The 25,493-nt window shown below is 39.8% G+C and overlaps 1 protein-coding gene across 1 annotated transcript; it reads left to right on the top strand.

Moving 5' to 3' along the window:
- Positions 1 to 1,130: 1,130 nt before the first annotated feature.
- On the top strand, positions 1,131 to 25,197 carry LOC311007169 (hydroperoxide isomerase ALOXE3-like; the record flags this gene model as incomplete). The annotated part of the gene is made up of 26 exons (XM_084000257.1): positions 1,131 to 1,277; positions 1,647 to 1,851; positions 1,983 to 2,064; positions 2,154 to 2,276; positions 2,400 to 2,503; positions 2,661 to 2,833; positions 12,860 to 13,003; positions 13,179 to 13,382; positions 13,819 to 13,905; positions 14,065 to 14,231; positions 14,317 to 14,438; positions 14,567 to 14,667; positions 14,957 to 15,127; positions 15,240 to 15,405; positions 21,511 to 21,711; positions 21,843 to 21,924; positions 22,246 to 22,349; positions 22,699 to 22,871; positions 23,025 to 23,168; positions 23,314 to 23,517; positions 23,713 to 23,799; positions 23,938 to 24,104; positions 24,178 to 24,299; positions 24,419 to 24,519; positions 24,735 to 24,905; positions 25,018 to 25,197. The coding sequence occupies 26 exons, from the start codon at positions 1,131 to 1,133 to the stop codon at positions 25,195 to 25,197; spliced, it is 3,732 nt and encodes a 1,243-aa protein (XP_083856383.1).
- Positions 25,198 to 25,493: the final 296 nt, after the last annotated feature.

The raw sequence follows: 25,493 nt of genomic DNA, 5'->3' as shown, positions 1-25,493 counted from the left end.
AAGGTAGAGGCCTGACAAAGTGCAATCCACTTCTCCAGGTTGGGGTTGGACACATAGCCAACAACCCAATTCAATGAAGTTACTGTAAGCACAGAGAGAAAAAATGCCTGCCTAGAACCGGCCCTGCTTCAGATGGGGCTGGAACTGGTTCCCTCATTGAGACAATGCTGTGCTCTTCCAGAAAGTGCTGAAATGAATAGCTCTTTTACCAAATACACCCTGCTTGCCTTTGGCTTTCCACAGAATAAACTACAGAGGCCAAGGAGCTGGATCCTCCTCATTCTGTTAAGATTTTCTAAAAGCCTACTGTTACCGATGGCTATTAAATAAGTGAATTGTGCTGATAGTATGAAGAGGCTATTGTCTCACAGGTGTTCTTTTTGAAATATAAATTCATATCTTAACAGTGAGGCTCCACTGACAGTACCCATCTGTTTGGTGGCATATCTCATGGAAAACCTCTTTCGACACCTGCACTGGTTGTGCCACAATACTGTGGTTTGGCTATAATTGTTTTGCATAATTAGATCTGTCCTACAATGACCTCACGAGAAAGTTAATCAAAGTGACTAGCTATAAAATGATTGCTTGAATCCTATTCTCTCTGCATTGTAATCTATGCTTCCCTGACAATGATGAAAATTATTAAAACATAAACAAGACTGTCAGCAGCTGTCAACTTGTTGATTTATCAAATCAATTTTGATCTGGCATGTGAACTTTTAGGTACATTTGTTGCCCAACTTTTGCCTTCAATTTCTTTAATCTCTCTCTACTAATATTACATAATACACTAAATAAATAAACATGTGCAGTTGGTCTTGGGGTATTTGCAAATGCATAATCAGTTGCAAAAGTATTACTGTTAGTCAAGAGGAAACTTAATAACTTAATGACTCTAATTAACCTCAACTGGTGGTTTGAATTTTTGCAAGTCATAACTGAACTGCTCAGAAGTAGGAGGAGAAAGAAAAGTGTATAAAAAGGTACTGAGAAAAGCAACAGCAAAGTAAAGCAACAAGGTAGGTGATGCCCTTTTTTTTTTTTTTTACATGGACAATATTACTGGAGTATAGATGTTTAATTTCTCCTTTTTGTTCCAAGCTGTGCAGAATTGCTACAGATTGACGATGGCTGCGTACAAAGTAGAAGTGACAACAGGTGACATGGCAAATGCAGGGACATTTGACAACATACATGTCACCCTAATTGGAAGTGGCGGAAGGAGTGAGAGAACCGAGTTGGACAGTTTTGGTGCAGATTTTAGAACTGGGATGGTAAGTCGAAACTGAGTCGGTCATTAATTCTGAAATTAAATTTGCAACAACATACTTTTCAAAAATAATTATGAAACTCTTATGGAATCTCTGATTTTAATGTTCCACCTCACATCCTGAATTAAATTAACAAACTGACAAGACAGCACACTCTGCGTTTAATTTCTATCGGACTGAACATTTTTGCATATGTGATCATTTATAATCTGTCAGTCAATATTTTCTTTGATATGCTCTTTGATGCTACTATGTTGAGACATATTCAGGATTATACAAACAGCAGTGCCATTATATTTGTATGGGTAGGTCTGTACAGTCTTAGCTATAACATAAACTGATAATTGACTATTCTTTAACCCTCTCTTCCAGACATCGATGTACACTGTGAAAACCAGTTCATCCCTGGGGAAACTTCTGCTGGTCAAGGTGGAGAAAGATCCCTATTTTGCTCTCCCAGAGAATGAGTGGTACTGCTCCAAAATAGTGGCGACGACTCCAGAAGGAGATGTTGTTCTCTTCCCCTGTTACAGATGGATCTCCAGGGGAGAACTGGTGGAGCTCAGGGGAGGGAGAGGTCTGCTTTAAAGTCCCTTAATATTTTGACAATTATAAAATACCCCAAAGATTTTGTTCACATTTTTCTTTTACAGTAGTTATGTCGATAAAATTTTACAGTAGTTATGTGTGAAATGTTTTTTTCCTTAGCTATGAAGGTCTTTGAGGATGACCACCCCCTGTTGACTGACCACCGGAAAAAAGAGTTAACTCTTAAGAAGAGCCTGTACCAGTAAGTTCTCATGTGCCCAATATGCACCTGATGCTGCAGTTTGATGCAGGGGCATATCATGACAAATCTTTTTGCTTTTCCTTTTGTAGATGGAAGGTTGCTGATGAAAGGCTGCTACACATCAGTCATTTCAAAAATATATCTGACCTCCCAGCTGAAGGCTGCTTCTCCATGTCCAAAACACTGGAAATGCTTTACACAAAGAGGATCACGTGAGTCAGTGGTTCCATCTAATTTGTAAGGGAAACAATAATGCATTTTTTATCTGCTTGTTGTTTAATTGTCTGCTCTCTCCCTTTTTTATTTATTTATTTTTTTTACATTTTGTGTCTCAGTGGTATTGAACTCATGTTCAAGGGTCTGGCTGGATGTTCTGAACAATGGGAAAGCATTGAAGACATAAAAAAAATCTTCTGGTCCAAAACAACAAAGATGTCTGGTAGAGTTTTACTATTGATGTTCAACTCAACTTAACACTGTCCTTAGCCCAGGCCATTAAGCTTTACATGGCACTCAGTCATGTGTGCAGTATGGCCTTTAATTGCTGATAATTCAGATAATGACTCCAGGATATTTCTCGTTCGCTATGCTCTCAGAGTATGTGACAGAGCACTGGAAGGAAGACGGCTTTTTTGGATACCAGTTCCTGAACGGAATCAACCCCAATGTGATCGAGAAGTGCACAGAGCTCCCCAAAAATTTTCTAGTCACAGAGGAGATGGTGAAGCCGTTTCTGGAGGCCGGTAGCTCTCTGCAGAAGGAAATGGAAGTAAGATAGAAATGTGACTTTAAAAGGGTGATAATATTTGGCTTGGGATATTATTTTTACTGTATTGTTATACTACAAACCTGTGTCACCTCTTGATATCTGCTGCACACATGACAGAAAGGAAACATATTCCTCTACAACCTTAAGATGATGGATGGATTACCCTCTAGGGTGTGTGACGGTAAACCTCTGCATGTGACTGCTGGTCTCTGTTTGTTCTACACGAACCAAGAGGACAAACTGATGCCGATTGCCATACAGGTATTTTCACTCGTCAGTGACAGTGACATCAACCTTACAGCATACAGTACTGTAGCCTACATATGACATATTTTTAGTTGTATGTCAGTTAAGAATTTCTGGTGTGTGACTGTCACCACTTTGCATTTGCATTTCAAGTTAATCAGTGTGTTAACGTGTTTTACTCGCATTTACAGCTTGAACAACAACCCTCTGAGCGGAATCCCGTCTTTCTGCCCAGCGACCCAGAGACAGACTGGCTCCTAGCCAAGATGTTCATTAAAAATGCAGATTTCATGCTTCACCAGTCAGTCTATCACCTCATGAACACTCACTATCTGGCAGAGGTCTTCACTGTTGCCACTTTCCGTAGCCTCCCTGTGATCCATCCGCTCTACAAGGTATAACTACCAGTTGCAGGAATTACTGTAGAGCTACACAGTTGGTGCTTGTTTGGTGTTTTGAGATACAACTAACAAAGTGTTTACCTTGTGTGGAGTCAGGAAGGTTTTAGGCACTTTAGAAGTTTAGATATACATCACACAATAGCAGAAAGCTGAACATACAGCCAGAGGCATGAGGAGCTATCTTCCTCAGGACACGAAGAACAAGACCTGCTGGTTTAGCCATCACAGAGCCTTGGTCGCAACATCATGGAGCAACTAAAACAAAGTAGAAATGGTGCTGCTTGCAAATCCTGCTTTGATTAAGTTTTTGGACTTAGTATAAAGTTTACCTATAGATAAATAAATATTCACAGAATTATCAGTTTTGAAAGCCTTCAAAATTGTAATTGTCCACAGCTTTTGCATAGTACTCCATATATGTTTGACTTTTTTTATCGTCAGTTGCAGTTGTACTCACTTCCTTGAAATGTGTGTTATTTGACTTGATATGGTGATAACAGTTGAACAGATTACACTAATTTTTACATCAGACTGATTCTAATATATTTTAATCTATTTGAACGTATTTGCCTTTACAGCTGCTGTTCCCACACGTCCGTTACACGCTCCAAATAAATACCATGGCTCGCAAGTACATTTTTGGATCTGACGGGATTTTATGCATAGTAAGGATCTTTAAAATGGCAATATCCATGAATAGCAGCACTGAAAACCACATTTACTGTGTTTTTTTTGTTGTTGTTTTTTTACGTCTTTAAATTATTACGTACTATCACCTTTTCAGAGTTCACTTGGATATGATGGGCTGACAGAGCTGATGAGAAGGGCTTATGCTGAAATGACCTACAGCTCCCTCTGTTTGCCCGAGAACATCGCAGCACGAGGACTGGAGTCAGTCCCCAACTTCTACTACAGAGATGATGGACTGAAGCTGTGGAACATCATCAACAGGTAACTTTTCATTTAGGCAGTGAATATTAGATCTATTTGACAATCAACAGTTAAATGTACAGAGGGCTCCCCTTTGCACTGTTTCTTTTTGTTTTCCAAATACAAATACAAGTATGAAATTCAAATTCACATTGTTTTGTGTTTACCAGGTTTGTGACGGCCATAGTGGGGTACTATTATCCCTCGGACAGTGAGGTCCAAATCGACACTGAGCTGCAAGAATGGATCAGTGAGATATTCATCCATGGGTTCTTAGGAAACGAAGCTTCAGGTCTTTAATTACATTCTCAGGCAATTTACAAATGTAACGTACCAAATAAATAAACTCTATATGATTGATCCATATTGCAAATATAGTGAATATCAAAACTAAAGTGATAATGACGGTGCTACCAACAGGTTGTCCTGCAGATTTTCTCACTGTCCAGGAGGTGAACAAGTTCATCACCATGGCGATCTTCACTGTATCAGCTCAACATGCTGCAGTAAACAGTGGACAGGTAAAAACATGAATACTTGGAGAGAAAAAAAAAAAAAAAGTAGATCTTGAAGTTTAAGCAAACTAATCAAATACTTTAAATCTACAAAAGACAAAAGATATAAAATGTCTATCTGGTATTATATTTCTTAAAAATGATGACGATGCCCTATTAAAACTTATTGTAATACGTTGTAGGCTCATATCCATGTCAATAGAGTAATTTGAGAGGTTAACCCATGACCCCACCTTCATAATGCCAAAAGAACATATGGCTTCCTTCTAGTCATGCTGTCAGACATAAAAAACAAACATTTCCTTTGAATTACATCTGGATACTATCTATCCTTCCAAGAATGACCACATCAGTCATTTCAGCCCCAAACAGATCTACTGTATGTGCTTGTTTAAATGACAAAGGTGTCTATCATTCTTGTTCCCTTGTCTAACATCATTAATTCTATTTAACATGCAGTACATTTGCAGAGTGTAGAAGAAAAACAAACAGAGGACAAACAAGGCAAACAAAGGGTGAAACTTGTTGACACTATGCAGAATACAAATAGCACGTCTGCATACTGAAGGTGCAACGTCCAAGCCAAAGACACTTGAGCGTAAAAAGACTTCAAGAAATACAAAAATAAAATGTGACACATATTTCACCCTCTTTCGTCATCTAGTTTGACTTTCACTCCTGGTTGCCCAATGGCTCAGTCCTGCTCCGCAAACCTCCTCCAACCAGCAAGGGGCAGTCAAACATTCAGACAATTTTGGAGACCATCCCAAATGTTGGGCAGACGGTCAGCGGAGCAGCAATGTTGTGGTTACTCTCAGACAAATACACTGACGTGGTAAGTTTAGAACTGATAATTACCCATGTAAAGCAGGGCCATTAGAACATCCTTATTTGCTAAGTGTTTTAAAATTGCTTCAACACCAACAATACCGTGACAGCGCTGTCTTGTTTTGTCATTTTGGTAGGTTCCCTTGGGCACGTTCCCTGATGAACAGTTCGATGAGCCGGTGCCAAAGCAGGCGATCAAGAAATTTCAAGCAGAGTTGGCCCAACTCAGTGAAGTGATCACAACAAGGAACTCGCGACTTGCAGTGCCCTACACATATCTGAACCCTACTCAGATAGAGAACAGTGTAACCATCTAACTAACCCAAAAGGTTAGGGGTAGCGTTAGGGTGCTTAATGTGCTTTGCATGGTGTGGTGTGTGTTAAACTTTATATTAGGTACATACAGTTAGTGAGGGGGTAAAAGACAGTTGGTGGGTTGTTTGATGTGAGATGAAAAAGTTAGTTCATGTTATGTACTGTAGGCAAATGGGTGGAATCCTTTATCTTTGATTGCGTTGTGTATAACATGGACCTATATTGAGAAACACAGTAACTCAAATGATAAGTTTGTGTTGCAAATTCTCAAGCTTTGACACATGATCTGTATCAATTGACAGAATTGCAAAATGCAGCTAGTAAGTCGTGACTCGTGACAAGTAATAATTATAAGTAATGAATTAATGAAAGTAATAAAAATGGGTCCAGAAATTAGCACCAGTACTTAGCGTTGTTTGATGCAATTGCATATTATAAAAATTACAAAAATATATGGTATAACAATGTGTGCATAACATGTATTCAGTAGTGTGTATAGAGAGTGTATTATGATGTAGCTACATGCTTGTGCAGGGGTTAGTTCCATCAGTATGGTGACAATTAATTTGCTTTGTTTGCTCTTCAAATTAAAACTGCATTTGAATCAACAATTCAGTATACTGTATGCTGGATACTTATTAGAGATACAGTTTAAAAAGTAAAAAAGTTAAAATAAATAAATAAATAAATAAATAAAAGATTTACTCAGTAACTCACAAGGGGCCATACAGGATAAGAATCTGGTTTGAGATTTCCTGCCCCACAATGGTTACGGAACAGGTCTTGATTCATTTCCAGATTGTAGTCAATTAGACTGATACTGTAAACCTGAATTAACTACTTAAAGTGGGTTGGATGCCATGCTTGTTGATCTTGTTGCCACCCCTCTTATGAGCATTACTGACTTGACTGACTTAAAGGAGAGTAGAATGTGCTAACATTTTGTAAATAGGATACCTGCAGGGTAAAATACTGGGGGAGAAAACCAACTGTGGTTGGGTAAACAATGGCTAGCACATCTCTGAAGAGATCTTCGAAAGAGCTGTGGAAACAAGACACAGTATACGCTGTTATCTGATCTCAATGCAGTGGTCAACATAATTGTAACTCGATTCTGCAGCCACACGGTAAACAAACCTGTCTGCTGTATGTCCGCGTTCGCACTGTGCTGAGAAGTCCTGACTTAAACAAGATTTGACAACAAAAGCTGCTTTTGTCTGAAAGCAATTCAGAGCAGGTGAATTCACTCAGAGAGTGAGAACCCATCATCACCTAACCTGTTATTATCAAAATAAGAAATTATCTCTAGCCTTGGCACAAGTATGCACTCGCGTATTTCTCTCTTTTTTCTATTGTTTGGTTTAAATTAGTATTTTGATGTAACTCTCAACAACCATTTAGGCCTTACAGATGTGAACTAGTGAAGATGAAGAAACAAGAAATACACTGTCATAGATGCAGAGTTGTCACATGCTTATTGAATAACTCAGCATAATTGTTAGCAAGGTGTTGTTTGGTTTTTGGCTTGGGGGATTAAAACTATGTTGAAGAACAAACGTGGTCCATACACCCTTAGGCCTTGTAAGGTACTAAACACCAGATACACAAGTTTGACCAGTTCTTATGTTAACATGCAATGGGGGAGGTGGTCTCAAAAGGGTCCAAATTGTGGTTGAGGTACTACTATAAAAAAGATAAAGAGCAATTTAAATGATTTTTCTCAGAATTCAGGTTATTTCATTTTTATTTTTTGGCTAACATTGAAATCATGTTTTGGTATAACTGTGTGACCCCTGGTCCCATGGGAGCTAAAGCACATAATCAGAGGTTTCCCTGTACCGCATGTTAATGTAAAGTGGGGAGGTGGTCTTAAAAAAGGTCAAAACTGTGGTTGAAGGATTATTTTAAGAAAAGGAACAGCAAAGAATTCAGTGCTTTAGTGCCTAGGTAAAATTAAGTTTTTGAACAAAAGTAGCCTCTATCCCTAAAGGCCCAGAAAATAGTGTCTATAGTATAGACACTAAAAACCAGAGAGACAAGTTTCATGACCTCTCAGGTTAACACACAGAGGGGGAGGTACTAAAAATGTCATAATTGGGGTGGGGGGATTCTATAAAAGAGGCAGAGAGGAAGAATTCAGAGAGAGCGACACCTTGGAACTGCAGCTTTAAGGCGAGAAGGTAGGTCAAAACAGCCTTAACTCTTCTATCTGCTTGATGTGCTGCGGCTAATTACTACAATTACACACTCTTCATGTAATAATGCATATTTAATCATGTATACAGGATGTAACTAGACAAAGTTGCAGCATATGGGGGGTGGGGGTGTTGTTGCTGCTGAGAGGTGTAGCATAAGGTAATTTCATACCAATCAAACCAAATTTGACATAAAAATAACAACAGGTGTAAACAGACATGGACAAGGACAGAAAAGACATTCGGGGTAACAATGAGGATGTCAGTGACACATCAATCTGTAAAAAGAATTTCAAACCTAACAGCCCACCGACACTGTTTAACATTCAGTTTGTTCTTTGGGTTTGGTGTCAAAAAATATGCAATTTTAAATGTGCTCTCTGTCCCTGGAGGCTCTGTTGCTATAGGCGCTATATAACACCCAGAAAAACAAGCTTCAGCACCTCTTATGTTACAGTGGGGGAGGTGGTCTCAAATGTCAAAATTGTGGTGGGATTACAAGTAAAAAAAAAAGGGCAGATGGCAAGTAGCTATAGGTAGTAGTTAAGAGCTGCCTTTTAATGACAGTGTGTTGACAGGTGGCACTAGCAACCCCCAGGGCTGAGAAAGGAAGTCAAAAACAAAAAGTGCTAATTACCGCAGATCCTTGCACTATCACTTGAGACTTGCTCGAAATCCCCACAGACAGAAAAAAACAGTTTTGGTGTCTTCAGCCAATTTCCCTCTTTGTGGTGATTATATAAGGGTAAGTGAGTGTACCATTTTGACCGACAGTTAGAGGCTACATCACGCTAACGATCCGAACACTTAACATGTAATAACGTAGGATATTTTTCGACAAAGTTCAGTATTAGCCATCTTTGTTTGTGTAAACAATGAAAACTGTCATTGTTATCTTGGCAGGGTATGTGAGCATTCAATCTGCAACTGATATATTTCCATTTTTTTCTTTTTCCAGGCAACATCCACTGAGTGACCATGGCTGAGTACAAGATAGAGGTGTCAACAGGTAATGTGCCATATGCAGGAACATGGGATCACGTGTTTGTCACCTTATTCGGAAAAGATGGAATGAGTGAGCGGTTTGAGCTGGACAACTATGGCCCGGATTTCGTTAAAGGGACAGTAAGTTGAATCCAGTTGCACATTGTTCATATAGTAACTCTCAAGTAAGGTCTAGAATAGATTGTTTGTGAATGACGTATTTGACAATATTATATCCACCTTTTGTAGATAACATTAGCATTAATAGCTGTTTATTTACAACTATAGGAAAAATATTGAAACAAGTGAAATCGTCTTTCCTTTTCTTGATAAAAGTTGTCTTCAGCAGTGAAAAGCAAAACAGTTATTCTAGTTATTTTGCTTCAATTTTACTGAAGTTAGTAGGCTATAACCAGCCAGCTCCCACCATCTCATTAAACTACTTTTGAGACTGTGGCATCCAGTCTGCCATCTGTTTATCATAAGAGGATGAAGTACTGTAGTTCTACCCATAGGTCATCATCATAATTTTTGTTTATAAATTTGGCATATTTTTTTCACACACAGTTGAACAATATACCAGTATATGCTTTAGTTTAAATGTGGCTAAATGCTACACAGTAACATTATGTATACACTTAATTATGTTTAAGATCTTTTTTAGAAACCTTTACATGACTGTATCTCAATTCCAACATACATAAATGACAAATGTCTATGAATGAATGTCAACACGTGTTGATTTGACATATTAATGTCAATTCCCAGACAGGAACCTACCCCATGGAAATCAGTGCATCTCTGGGGGAACTTTTGCTGGTCAAAGTGGAGAAAGATCCCTACCTCGTTCTGCCAGGGGACGCATGGTACTGCGCCAAAATAGTGGTGACAACCCCAGACGACGATGTCATCCTCTTCCCCTGTTATAGGTGGATCCGCAGGGGAGACATGGTGGAGCTGAGAGGAGGGAGAGGTCTGCTTCAAGTTCTCCAAATGATATAGTATATTATAGATATCACATGTCATACAATTTCACTAAGACTAATGTACTTCGACTGCTTTTGTTCTTTTTACCACATAGCCATGAAGGTTTATGAAGAAGACCACCCCATGTTGATTGCCCACCGGAAAAAAGAGTTGCAACTTAGAAGGGAGTTGTACCAGTAAGTAGTACAGTGCGAACCAGGAGATGATCTCATGATCTCAGACAATTTCCAAACTTCTCTATAATTTTGTTTGTTGTTTTTATAGATGGAGGATTTTGACTGAAGGAATGCCCCACATCAACACTTTCGAAGATGAGACTGACCTCCCTGATGAAATCCGCTACTCTCAGTCCAAATCAGATGAAGCGTCTACTACAGAAACAATGACGTGGGTCCATATAAATATTTGATCACATTCTAATATTGTCATGTTTTCCTTGTTCCTGATCTTGACTTGTATTAAACCTTTTTTCGTACCTTTCTCAGTGGTGTTGAACTCAAGCTTAAGGGGATGCTTGGATCTGTGGAAAAATGGAAAAGCATTGAAGAGATTAAAGACATCTTCTGGTGCAAGAGCACAACAACGTCAGGTAATAATAATAGCATTTATTTGAATAGGGACAGTGCATATTAATGAACATTAGTATAACTAAAAGAAATACTGCTGTAAATATGCCGGATTATAGCCAGGCGGCTAATTTGCGTCCGACGTCCCTAATAAATAAATAAAATACAGCAGTACACCACAAGGAATAAAAACAAAACAATAAATACAATACATATAACGAAATACATAAAAGTGCACTACACAGACAAGAAAGACAAAACCATAAAAACAATGTTAGACACGGTACTAGGACAGGACAAACATTAATGTGCAAGACATAACAGTAATACAACATCCAGACAGTAAACAATTAATCAGTCATATCGCCCCAGGTCCAGTTAATGGTCACACTCTTGTGTGTCCTTAAGCCACTGCTTAAGATTCCCTTTGAAAGAGGAGTAAGTGGGACATTCCCTTATAGTGGAGGGAAGACTGTTCCAAATGCCTCCCCCCACCACAGACAGCACGTTCCTCCCAAATGAGGTGCGCCTGTGGGGAATCTCGCAGTCACCTCTCTCACAAGCCCTGGTGCTCATGCCTCTCACTGTTCTTTTTTTGATAAACTCTTTCAGTGGTGGTGGAGCCAGACCATGAAAGCATTTATACACAGAGCAGGCCATTCTATACATTTTAAAACTATGAAAACTTAGAAAATTATACTTTTTAAGGACATTGCAGATGTGAAACGAAAAAGGTTTTTTGTCCAGAGTCTTTAGGGCTTTTTTGTAAAGAGAGTCTATTGGTTTAAGTGCGGTGGTACATGCCAGTGACCAACTCGTAAAACAGTAATCTATGTGTGAGAAAATCATACAGTGTAAAAACATCAGAGCTGCATTATTAGTTAATGAATTTCTTATCTGTCTAAAATTTGCCAAATTATATTTAACAGAATTGATTACTTTTTTAATGTGCTTTCTGAAAGAGAGTGTAGGGTCCAAAATCACTCCAAGGTATCTGAACTCGCCTACCAAGGCAAGCTCCTCCCCTTTCAGAAACACACCAGAATGATCTGACCTGAGTGGTTGTTTAGCAAAATACATACATACACTTTTCAGGTAGATTTGATTTCCAAACAAATTTACACAATGCTAATTAAACTGCATCAATAGCGATAAATTGCAGTTTTTAAAAGTTTTAAAGCTTGTTTCTATGGCAACATCCCTGCACTGCTACACTTTTAGCAATACATTTCAAGTTGACCAACAATGATTACTTTGCCAGAGCTGAGGAGGGGAGCAGCCAGCCTAGCGATGGAGAGAAAGTGAGGTTACAGCATCTAAGATTATGGCAGAAAAAATCCAGAAAATATCAGAATCTCCTGATAGAAAATAAACTCAGCATTCAGAAGAACAACTACAGCACAGGATACTTTGTAGCTATTAAGCATGTGTCAACAGTGTTTGTGTAATTACTTTTACTGCCAGAGGGGGGAGGCAAAAATTCCATAGGCTATTGCATGTTTAACACCTTACTTCAAAACAAAAACAGTAATTGCAAGGCCACAACCCTAACCCTGTATAAGAGCACTAACATTGAATTGTATTCAAGCTTAACTTTTTTCTTGTTGCCAAATAAAAGGTCAGGTCAGGTCAGTTAAAAGTGCATGCAAAGCCAAAATGTTTTACGTGACTGCAACAATTGCCTTTCTTTCAGAGTACGTGACAGAGCACTGGAAAGAAGATGAGTTTTTTGGATACCAGTTTCTGAATGGAGTCAATCCCACTATGATCAAGAAATGCACAAAGCTTCCCCCAAACTTCCCAGTCACTGAGGATATGGTGAGGCCATTCCTGGAAGAGGATTGTTCTCTGGAAGAGGAAATGGAGGTAAGGAAAGGGAAAGAGGAGCTTTAGATAGCTTTAAATGGATAGTGATTGCTCTGGAAGACAACTTGTACATTTAAAGTCTGCATTTATGCCACATTGGATCCCTGAATCACATTCTCTTGACTTCTTACAAATATGTGCCACCTCTTGATGCTTTCAACACGTCTTCTGTCTGACTTTCCTCCACATAAAGGACGGAAAGATATTCATCTACGACCAAAAGAAGATGGATGGAATACCTGGTAGAGAGTACAATGGTGAACAGCTGAATGTTACAGCTGGACTCTGCTTGTTCTACTTGAACCCAGATGACAAACTGATACCAATTGCCATACAGGTATTTCACTGACAGTGAAATCAGTGATCATATTTTATACTGTATGCATTTCATTACAATCACTGACGTAGTTACACAGCATTAAAATCCATAGTGCCTAAGTTTTGAGAAGCCCTACTTTACTTACTTATATACAAATTAACATGTAGCCTATGTTTTCATGTTAACATTTCAGCTGCATCAAGAACCCTCTGAGGACAATCCTATCTTCCTGCCCAGTGACTCAGAGACAGACTGGCTGCTGGCCAAGATGTTCATCAAAAATGTTGATTTCATGGATCATGAAGCAGTCCATCACCTCTTGAGGACTCACTTTCTGGCCGAGGTCTTTACTATGGCCACTCTTCGCAGCTTCCCTGTGATTCATCCCCTCTACAAGGTATAACTACACAGCAGAAACTATACAGCTGGTGCACTATTTTAATTTTCAGGTATTCAGGTTCAGGTAGACATCTTATGTATTTAATGGGAGTTAATAGTAAGAGGATACTGACACTGCCCTGTATTGTATTTCCTTGTTATTTTAACAAGTGGTAGAAATTGTGCAACTGAGTACCTTAAACGACTAGGCCTCTTTGACTTCACATACATTTTATGTTCTAACTTAGCATATCAAACAGTAAAAAACAATATTACTCTTTAACATATATGCTAGAGAAATGAATTGCACCTACAGTACTTATGCATAGATGATATGGTGATATGCTCTAAGCTTAATTCACCGCAAACCAGAAGCCAGGACTCTTTGTCGGCAGGTGTAAAACAGGAGTTCCCTGTTTCCTTTATTTTTGACATTGTTCCCTCTTTCTGTACAGCTGTTGATTCCACACTGTCGGTACACTATCTACATCAACACCACAGGCCGAATATCTCTGTTAGGAGATAACGGGGTTTTGAGAATGGTAAGAATCTGTAACATTCATCTTTTTGACTACTCAAAATAAGTTCCTTGTGTTTTTTTTTGTTTTTTTTCCCTGTAGAACGTTTTTTTCAATTTTTTTTTTTTTTTTTACCAAAGGCAATTTGTCTGATGGAAAATATGTATGTGTAATTATTATCAGAGTTCCCTTGGATATGATGGGATGATGGAGCTCATGAGAAGAGGCCTCTCTGAAACGACCTACAGCTCCCTCTGTCTGCCAGAGAACATCACTGCACGAGGACTGGAGTCAATTCCCAACTTCTACTACAGAGATGATGGACTGAAGCTGTGGAACATCATCAACAGGTAACTTTTTTTTTCTTATTTGGATATCAGATATGATGCAACTGTATATATAAAATCAAAAATCAAACTGTTTTGTGTTTACCAGCTTTGTGAGGGCAATGGTGGAGCACTATTACTCATCAGACAGTAAGGTCCAAAAGGACACCGAGCTGCAAGATTGGATCAACGAGATATTCACCCATGGGTTCTTGAGAAACAGAGACTTAGGTATTTAATCACTCTCTTGTGCAAGTTATTAACACAATCTGAATGTACATCCGGCTAAAGGAACGTGAAATTTTCCATGCAGGTGGTAAATGCCAAAGACTAACTGATAACGGTGATGTTGCCAACAGGTCTTCCAGGATGCTTTCATACTGTAGAGGAGGTCATCAAATTCATCACCATGGTGATCTTCACAGTGTCAGCTCAGCATGCTGCTGTCAACAGTGGACAGGTGAGTCAAGAGTAAATAGGAATATACAGTGATGTTTGATTAAGTTTTCATTAATAACATTTTTTCTTTTAATAAAAACCCTTGGGAGGATATTAGCTGAGCATTACAGTGGTGTGAATCTGCAATTTCATTTGAATACTTAAACATGTTTTTCTGCTCTGTTTAATAGTACACTCAGCTGATTAAATTAGGTTTCAATCAAATATGCCATAACACTACAATATGAAACAAGACAAAATACAAAAATAAATAAAAACAAATGTAAGTAATACATATTTGTGCTTTTTAGTTTGACTACAACTCCTGGGTGCCCAATGGCACACTCCTGCTGCACGAACCTGCACCAACCACAAAAGGGGAGTCAAGCATGGAGACAATTCTGGAGACCCTCCCAAATGTTGGAGAGAGTGTCAACATTGCAGGAATGACACAGATGCTGTCAGAAAAATACAGCGATGTTGTAAGTTTGTGATAACTGAATGCCGTACAATCATAACAGCCTACCCATGCTGCCTTTTTGTTTTACAAAACACTGTATCAATCTACTTTTCTGTTTTTTTTCACTTTCTCAGGTTTTCTTGGGTTGCTACCCTGAGGAACGATTCGATGAATCTGGCCCTAAACAGATAATCAAGGATTTCCAAGAAGAGCTGTCTTCCCTCAGTGAAGACATTGTAGATAGAAACTCAGACCTTAAACTGCCCTACACATACCTGGACCCTGCTCAAATTGAGAACAGTATAACTATTTGAGAAAATCTGAGGCAGTCATACTGTGTTTAGCTGATTGTATCCGTAACACCTGTCTTGCATGCTGGGAGGTGTGTTAGGGTTTGAATTTAACTATACGTACAATAGGTGATGTGTTATAGACTGTTAAAGTAGTTATCATGTGACAAGACTGTATTGTGGCTGCATTTTGATGAGTGGGCTTATAGTATGGTAAAATGTGGGAATTCATAATGTTAATTATCTTAATTTAATTTTATGATTTCAGCATTAGTATACTTAATTGTAGTTGGTTTTGTTGCTCCAGACTTGCAGGACATAAAACCTTTACATATTATTTCTGAAACAGAGCTATTGTGAGTTTAGCATTAGTTAAGACGAATCAGATCAGTTCAACCTCAGGGCCAGTTCTCCATCAACAGTCACACACACATATCTGTCAGTATATTATTGTTTGTTTGAAATGCAAGAAAAAATTGCACATTAAAATAAAGGTGGTTAAATGTGTGTAATAACCTCTGTGTCATTGGTGTCCCACATAAATTTAAACTCCTTTTAAGAGTAATTTCAAACAGTACCAATGTTAAGAAATTATTTGTACTGTCCCTTTCAGTAATCCATGATACCCTGGTTCAGTTTTATGTTGCTGTTTACAACAGAGGTGCATCACCTCTTTAGGATACTGTATCTGGGCAGATGTCAGTGTAACAGACTAGTGGACAAAGTCGTCCAGATTTAGTTAGTTGCCTTTATTGTTTATTTCACAGATATATGTTGTACTAATAATAATTAGGGCCACGGGCCATCGCACCGGGCACTGGTCCCAACAGCTATGAAATAGCAAGCCCGGGCACTACTGTTATTGTGTGGATTTTTTCTTATTATTCTTCGTCCTCTTCCGGACGATTTTCGATTCGCTACTAGTCCTGCAACACAGAATTTAAACTCGGAGCCTCTTAGTGCGGCCACGTCTGTCTCTGCTCCTCATTGACTCCAATACAAATATTTTCTGAGAGAAGCAGAACGGCCTGATGTTTTAAAACTGCCATCCTCTCCAAAATATTTACTGTAGAAACACCAAATCGTACCAAAATTTTCAGTAAGTCCTTAGAGCAGGGGTCTCAAACTCAAATGAGCTGGGGGCCACTGCTGGCACCGTCATCTCAGTGGAGGGCCACTAAAGTTTTCAAGACGAATATAAAAAAAAATCACAAATATTTCTGAAAACGGGGTTTATTTTCAAATATTGTACTATAATTAGGGCTGTCAAACGATTACAATTTGTAATCCTTTAATTTCCTGAGTTAATCACATAGTATTTTTCTTTTTTGCTTGAAATACCAGCAAGATGAATGGAAAGCATAAGAAACATCCAGATCTGGACGTTTCTTATGCTTTCCATGCTTTCTAAACACCTTTTTCATGGTATTTAAAAATCAGCTGTCAGAGAGAGAGAGCAGCCTCGTTTGGTGACAAGAAGAACAAGTTCTCTAGTGTAGGAACATGAGGAGAAAAAACATATGCAGGTTTTCTGCATCATAAGCAACCCCCCCCCCCCCCACACACGCACACACACACCACCCCCCTCCACCCCTCCCTCCCTCATTCCCTCACTCCCTCCCTCACCAGGCTGAATGAACGGGAGATTGGGGGGGGGGGACTCGCTAGTCGAAGCGGCAGCGCTACGTCGCGCACAACCACAATAACGGCAACAACAGCAACAGCGGGATTATCACTGTTTGTGTATGAGACCACGGAGCAGAGCGACTCCTCACAGTGCAAATGCACGATGGTCGGTGTGACGTGCAGACCGCAGTGGGACGACTCCTCAGTCCATGAGCTTCATGTCTCAGACCGGATCATGTGAATCCAGCTGCAGAAATATCCGGAGGACGGGAGCGTCGCGCTAACCGTAGTAACTCACACACACAGACATGCACACACAGCCTACCTGTGATCACGTCTGGAGAAGGCAGCTTCTCTGTTTCCCCCAACTACGGAGCGGCCCGAGGTTAGCGCATTAATTGCGCATAAAAAAAAATAGGGCCGTTAAAAGCATTTTGCATTAAGGCATTAACTTTGACAGCCTTTCCTACTTTTCACGTCAAGACGCGGGCCAGATGTAGGGGGGCCGCGGGCCGGATGTGGCCCCCGGGCCGGGAGTTTGAGACCCCTGCCTTAGAGCAATGTGATCTGTGTTTTGTTCTGATAGGAGTTACCGTTTTGTCACAGTAAGCCTAAATGTGAGACCGGTGCAGAGGCAGAAAATCGCTCTTTTTCTCCACGTTTCTGTCTGCCTCAGCCTGGGGGGGCCCCTATCGCCGTGGTAACCTCTGTGATCCTCAGGCCAGAGCTCGTTAACTTCATAAACAATCCACCTGGCGCTCGTTTAAATGTTTATAAACACAGACACAGCTAAATCAGACTGACACAGGATGCAGCTCATAGTCACACACACACAGAGACTCTAGAACCAGCTTCATGTGATTACAGTCACAGACACACACACACATCAAAACACACAGGTAACAGCACTCCTCTCCCATACTCTAACACACACAGGTAACTTCATGTGATTATACACACACACACACACACACACACACACACACACACACACACACACACACACACACACACACACACACACACACACACACACACACACAGTTAACCTAATGTGATTACAGCTCCTCCATATCAGTGCTTATAGAAAGATGATCATGTGTCTGTCTGATCAGCTCTGTCTTGACCTTAAGATCGTGGGTTTGATTCCCATGTTGACAGAAATGGCACAACCGGCAGTAGCCCCGTGGCCCATTCAAAATTTCCCGAGAGGAAATTTTCTAGTTTTATAATGCTATGTTACATATTGAAATGCAGCCTAATAGTAATATTATATTACTGAAATGCTCCCTGCAGTTAGTTTCTCTAAATCATCCATTAAAAAAACAGCTGAAATTGCGTGCTCCTATTTAGATATGTTAGAAACAGAGGTAACATTTTCCATCTTTTGAAAATCCTGGGCAGACCTGACAATCTACTGTATAGTTTAGTTCTCTTCATTTTATCTTTCAAGATAATGATAAAACTGTGTTATAATTTTTCTAGTAGCTTAGAAATAAGTCATTAGAACCGGCTGCACTACAAAAGTCTTAGCAACTTTGGCGTTTGTACCAGGACAAATACCTGAAAGTGGCTCTCAATTTCAACTTGTTCTGTCTTGCCAAGACACTCCACCTTAAAAATATTTAAAGTGCAGCTGTCATCTCCATAGTTTGAATTACATACCTTACATCATTGAGTATAAGATTCTGAAGCCTAACAGGAAATTGCACTTTTCATTATATACATGTAAAGTACACATACAATAGAGTTTTGGGCGGCAGGATCAGCCCTGTAATTTGGAAAGTTTCTTGCAAAACAGGTTATTTTACTGGGGTGTTTACAGCCTGTGGTGTATAAACTTGGTTAGACAGTTTATGGGTATTAACTCAGGGATTAAAAGTTACACCTATTATTACTGGCAGCCTTGTTGCTCATCAAATGTTGTGAAGTGGTATCACATTTCAAATACACAGAGCCTCCCCTCCATTATCTAAATAAAAGAAACACCAGCAACTGGAGGTGAGACAATGTGCTCACTGCAGAGAACAATAAAAGCTGAATGCTGAATAAGGTGGAGATTGGTGTTTATCATTTTATTGTATTGCCTTTTGTTATGTTATTATTGGATCAAGGATTTGTACATATCATTTATTATTCCTCCACACAGAACCCAACAAACTCAACAGGTCTTGCCTTGCAAATGGGAACTAAAACCAGGAAGACAAGCTTGCCCACCTTTTACAAAGTATGCGAGGGGGGGTAGAAAAAGCGACAGTAAGCAAGAGCTTAGATACAGATCAGGACGGTCTGCACCTGTAGCTGTGAAGCAAGGAGGTAGGTAAAAACAGTTTCTATCTGTGTATATGTGTAGTAACAGTCCTCATAGATGTAGCAATATGGGGGAAGCTTGCATTCTTATCACTGAGGAAATCTGACATATTTCCAGGACCACATTTTTCCATCATGACTCTCTCTCTCTCTCTCTCTCACACACACACACACACACACAAACAAGGTGAAAACAATACCACCTACACTGTCATGACTGGTACATTTTCAAGCAGCTTTTTTCCTTCTTTCAGACACTATCCACTGAGTGACCATGGCTGAGTACAGACTAGAAGTGACAACATATGATGAGCAATATGCAGGAACATGGGATCATATATTTGTCACCATATTTGGGAGTGAAGGACAGAGTGAGCGAACTGAGTTGGACAACTTTGGCCTTGACTTCACAAGAGGGGCAGTAAGTTAATGATCATTTCTCACATTGTCATTCTCAGACTTTTTCAGGCCAGAAGTGCCCACACTTGTACTGGGGGGGGAAGTATTTTCTTCTGTCTAGTGACTTATAGTAGTACATTTCCCTTTACTTCATTTAGTAATTCACTTTGCAATAAATATCAAATAGCACCTTTATGTGGCAGCCTCATATAAGCATATCCCGTTTAGTTAGTAATTCAAGCACAATGAAGCACAGGAGCTAAATTCCACAGTATGTTCAAAGCAAATGTATGAGCTCATTTCTACTGAAACAGTATTTAGTGCAGTCTTTCAACTATTTCAGACTTGACAAAGTACTTTGCTTTAATAAAGTTAAAGTTTTTTACAGATTCTGATAATGTTGTTTAATATTTCCGACAATGTCTAACCCATGGAAATCTAAAAATATTTGAAGAAGAAGTGGCCAGTTGAATAGGCACTCCTCAAACTAGTTTTGTGAGGAATCCAGCCTGAAGGTTTCCCACTAAAATATGTGGGTCGACGCGCAGCATGTGACTCCTTTCCCACTGACCAAAAAACCCACGTCTGATCTCCAGCTGGAGAGTTGCGTGGCCGTTCAACCTGCGTCTGGAGATGTCATCACGTTGATGACAATGTCAGTGTGATAGAAAGCAGCGGAGTAAACAAGTAGCAAAAAAAAAAAAACAAGCAGCATGGAAGCTGGTTGTTTAAAACTTATATTTAAAAGAAAGTAGCGGTGGACAGAATGATGCAGCTTAATTTAAGACGTTCGACGCGGGTCGGTGAGCCGTCAGAAGCGGTTGTCAGCAGGTTTAAACAGGTTTTTTGGCCAGTGGGAAAGGGGTCAAATATTCTCACCTACCTGGGGAGCCAGGTAACAATACACTAGCTGCTCATTTGCATTAAATTTATAGAAATCCAACTCCCTACCGGTCTAGCTATCAGTGACATCTGATATCTGTTAGCCCACAGGACAGAAACTATTGTATTTTGAACAATGGTTTCCAATAGCAGGTCTAGGGACCCTGAGGGGTCTTTGAAAAGGTCCCAGGGTGTTATCAGAGAAAGGAATGAATTTAGGAGACATATAATGCCCCTTTTCCACAAATTAAAATTGTTCCCTGATGTCTTAAGGACATGTCTGTGGCATGCTTCGGTCAAAATACCCCGAGGATCAAACCTCACTGCTCTCTTTTCATCCTCTCAAAACAGCCCTGTTCACAAATGCTGACCATACTCCACAGCTGTCAGCAGTGCATCAATAGCATGCACACTGCTTGGGGGAAAAATGTCAATTCTATAGTATCTCCGATCTCCACAAAGACGCAATGTTCCTGTGGCCAAAATTTAATTGGTTGTGCCAAAGGGGAAACATACAGCAGTACGTTAAGTCCCGCCGGATAGCTGCACAGCAGCCGGTACCGCGGGGGCCAGAAGATGCGAGCCCGGAGACGGGTGCTGCGTCACCGGCACCATTCCGACATAGCACTTTTCCGACATGCTATCGTCCCACCATTCCGACAAGGCTTTCAATATAAGGAAATTCACCCTGATGTGAACCTGTTAACCAACGCTGAACAAGCATTGCATGTTCCTGTGCTCTGGAGGCATGGCTTCAGAGAGAAGTCTGAGGAAAGGGGCTTGGACTTTTGAATCAAAATTCAGCCTGTTCAAATGATTTCTCCAGGATCTCCTACCCTACCTTTAAGGGTAAATAATGTGTGATAAACATCTTATATTAACATACATTTCCAGACAGGCACCTACACCATAAAGACCAGTTCGTCCCTGGGGAAACTTCTGCTGGTCAAGGTGGAGAAAGATCCCTTTTTCGTTCTCTCAGAGGATGAGTGGTACTGCTCCAAAATAGTGGTGACGACTCCAGAGGGAGATGTTGTTATCTTCCCCTGTTACAGATGGATCTCCAGGGGAGAACTGGTGGAGCTCAGAGGAGGGAGAGGTCTGCTTCAAATTCCCCAAATGATATATTATAATTCCAATTCTTGACATTATGTCTTTTGATGCATTTCTTCAGTTTTCTGACAGTTGCCAATCTAAATTGCCTGTTGTTATGTTCTCTTTACGTCACAGCCATGAAGGTCTTTGAGGAGGATCATCCTTTGTTGACTGACCACCGGAAAAAAGAACTGATACTTAAAAAGAGCGTGTACCAGTAAGTCTGAAGTACAGAACCCACAGATGCACTTATGGTCTCAGAGACTCATTGAGAGACATTGAACTTGCTTTCTTTCTTTCATTTTGTTTGTTTTTACAGATGGAAGATTATGGCGGAAGGACTGCCCCATATAATCAATTTCGATGATGATTCTGAGTTACCAGATGAAATCCGCGTGTCTAAGTCCAAGTCAAGCGAAACAATTTACACACAGAGGATAATGTAGATCTATGTATATGAATATTTATGATTAACACAATCACGTTCCTCACCGGTCATCCTCCATTCATTTTCCCCCTTCTTTTACTCTGTCCTCAGTGGTGCTGAACTCAAGCTTAAGGGGATGCTCGGATCTATGGAAAAATGGAGACGCATTGAAGACATCAAAGAAATCTTCTGGTGCAAAAGGACAACAATGTCAGGTACATTTCTTTTCCAGAGTCACACCTCTGCTGCTTAATACACCACTGCAATGTCAGTGTAACAGACATTGCTTTCGTACATGTTTGACTGTACTCCATCTCAAACATCAGCGCAGAACACATTCTTTTGTAAGAGTAGCTTCACCTTTTATTCATGTCATACAACAAAAGATGTTGCCCAAGGTGAGAAAGACTTCAGTCAAAGTCAAATCTTTGAAGAACCTACCAAAAATGTTGGTTTTTCTTGATCAAATGACCATGATCATCAGGTTTCATCATGTACTTCAAGCCTTAACAATTAAAATCATCTTTGACATTTTATCATATTTGCGAATGGATTTTCTTCCAGAATATGTGACAGAGCACTGGACAGAAGATGACTTTTATGGATACCAGTTTCTGAATGGAATCAACCCCAATATGATCAAGAAATGCACAGAGCTTCCCCCAAACTTTTCAGTCACCGAAGAGATGGTGAAACAATTTCTAGCAGAGGACAGCTCTCTGCAGAAGGAAATGGAGGTATGAAAGCAGAGCGGCTTTAAATGGCCGCTTTTTTGTTCTTCGGGGGTCAATTTGTGCATTTAAAGTCTTCACTTAAATCACAGTGGATCATATTCTCTATGTTAAATGTACCAACTTAATGTCTTCCTTCTGTCTTTCCTCCACCTAAAGAAAGGCAACATTTTCCTCTACGACCAAAAGAAGATGGATGGAATACCTGGTAGGGACTACAATGGTGAACCTCTGCAATGTACACCTGGTCTCTGCTTGTTCTACATGAACCCGGAAAACAAATTGATGCCAATTGCCATACAGGTATATCACAGATACAGTGAATCAGTGACTGTATGCATTTAGGTACAATTACTGATCTACTCACATAACATAACATTCCAAAGTGCATTAGTATGCTTTTACACTACTAACAGGACATCAAAATGTGTTTTATATCACATTTCAGCTGCGTCAACAACCCTCTGAGGACAATCCCATCTTTCTGCCCAGTGACTCAGAGACAGACTGGCTGCTGGCCAAGATGTTCATCAAAAATGCAGATATCATGGATCATGTAACAGTCCATCACCTCTTGAGGACTCACTTTCTGGCCGAGGTCTTTGCTATAGCCACTCTTCGCTGCTTCCCTGTGATTCATCCCATCTACAAGGTATAGCCTAATCACGTAATAGAGTTGCTAGATTTTTTTTTCTCTGGATCTAAACTGATGATCTGAGAAACTGAGTTTTTGCAATGATTTTGATGGCATTTTATGTCTTTGAAGGGGGGTTAGTAGAGGAGACAGAGAATACAAAATACAGCAAAACACCTTTGACTTTTCACATACTTTTCTCTTGCTGTACAGCTGTTGATTCCACACTTCCGGTACACACTCTACGTAGGCATCAGAGCCCGCAAAATTCTTTTGGGGGCCGACGGGGTTGTCAGCAGTGTAAGGATCTTTAACAAACATCTTTTTAAATGGTGTGACTTTTACCATTGTGAAACTGAACTTCAGCCTATGAATGAACTTTTAAAACATCAAAGAAACTTGTGTGATGAAGGATATTTCTGTATTGCTGATTATCAGAGTTTACTTGGGTATGATGGGCTTAGAGAGCTCATGAGAAGAGGTCACTCTGAAACGACCTACAGCTCCCTCTGTCTGCCGGAGAACATCGCTGCACGAGGACTGGAGTCAATTCCCAACTTCTACTACAGAGATGATGGACTGAAGCTGTGGAACATCATCAACAGGTAACTTTTTATGTTTGTTTTTAATCACTGTAAATGTATAAAATCTAGAATCAGATTATTTTGTGTTTACCAGCTTTGTGACGGCAATTGTGGAGCATTATTACTCATCAGACAGTAAGGTCCAAAAGGACACTGAGCTGCAAGAATGGATCCGTGAGATTTTCACCCATGGGTTCTTAGGAAACAAAGCTTCAGGTACTGTATTTAACCTATGTTCACGTGCCTGAATACACATAAAGCTAGAAGAACATCACAACATTTTACACAGGCAGCAAATGGAGAAGATTAACTGATAACGGTGGTGTTTCCAACAGGGTTTCCAGAATGCTTTCAAACTGTAGAGGAAGTGATCGGTTTCATCACCATGGTGATCTTCACAGTGTCAGCTCAGCATGCTGCTCTCAACAATGGACAGGTGAGGCAAGAGTAAATAGGAAAATATAATATGTGGTGATCTTTTATCAGGTTTTTGTTAAAGACTGAACTATATGCAATATTTGGCAAATCTGTACACTGCTTCGTCCATTACAGTTTTGCTTTTGATAAATCCCCTTGCATGAATAAGAGCTGATCATTACAATGAAACATTACATTCTAAGTGATATTGAAGGTTCTTCTTTTATAATATAGTTTGAATACAGTGTCTGGGTGCCCAATGCCCCACTCCTTCTGCACAAACCTCCTCCAACCACTAAGGGGCAGTCAAGCATGGAGACAATTCTGGAGACGCTCCCAAATGTTGGCGAGACTGTCAGTGTTGCAGGACTGGCTTGGCTGCTTTCAAAAAAATTCACTGATGTTGTAAGTTTGTTGTACTTATTAAATACATTACAAATGGCCTGTCCATGCAACCTTTGTGTACAGCAAAACACTGTCAATCTACATTACTGTTGCATATATTTCACTTTCTCAGGTTCTCTTGGGTTGCTACCCTGAGGAACGATTCGATGAATCTGGCCCAAAGCAGATGATCAAGGAATTCCAAGCAGAGCTGTCCTACCTCAGTGAAGACATTGCACAAAGGAACTCAAAGCTTAAACTGCCCTACACATACCTGGACCCTGCTGAGATTGAGAACAGTGTAACTATTTGAGAAAGCCGTGAGCAGTCATACTGTGTTAGCTGATTGTATCCATGCATTTCTCTTGATCTGTCTTGCATGCTGGGGAGTGCACTACAATTTCATTTTAACTGGTTGTGCAATAGGTGATGTTTTTATAGACTTAGCAAGTTGGGAACCTAACTGCATAACACAGCAAGTAATAGTTTATACTGTACATCCACAATCTGAATGTTTTTTTGGTTTGTTTTTTATATAAGGGTGTTCTGTATTAGAGTACTTTATTCCCATTGGTTTTGTTGCTTTAAACTTTCTTTCATTTTTGTTTT

Source organism: Trachurus trachurus (assembly GCF_905171665.1).
Source record: "Trachurus trachurus genome assembly, chromosome: 24".
Lineage (NCBI taxonomy): Eukaryota > Metazoa > Chordata > Actinopteri > Carangiformes > Carangidae > Trachurus > Trachurus trachurus.
This window is presented reverse-complemented; position numbering and strand designations above follow the sequence as displayed.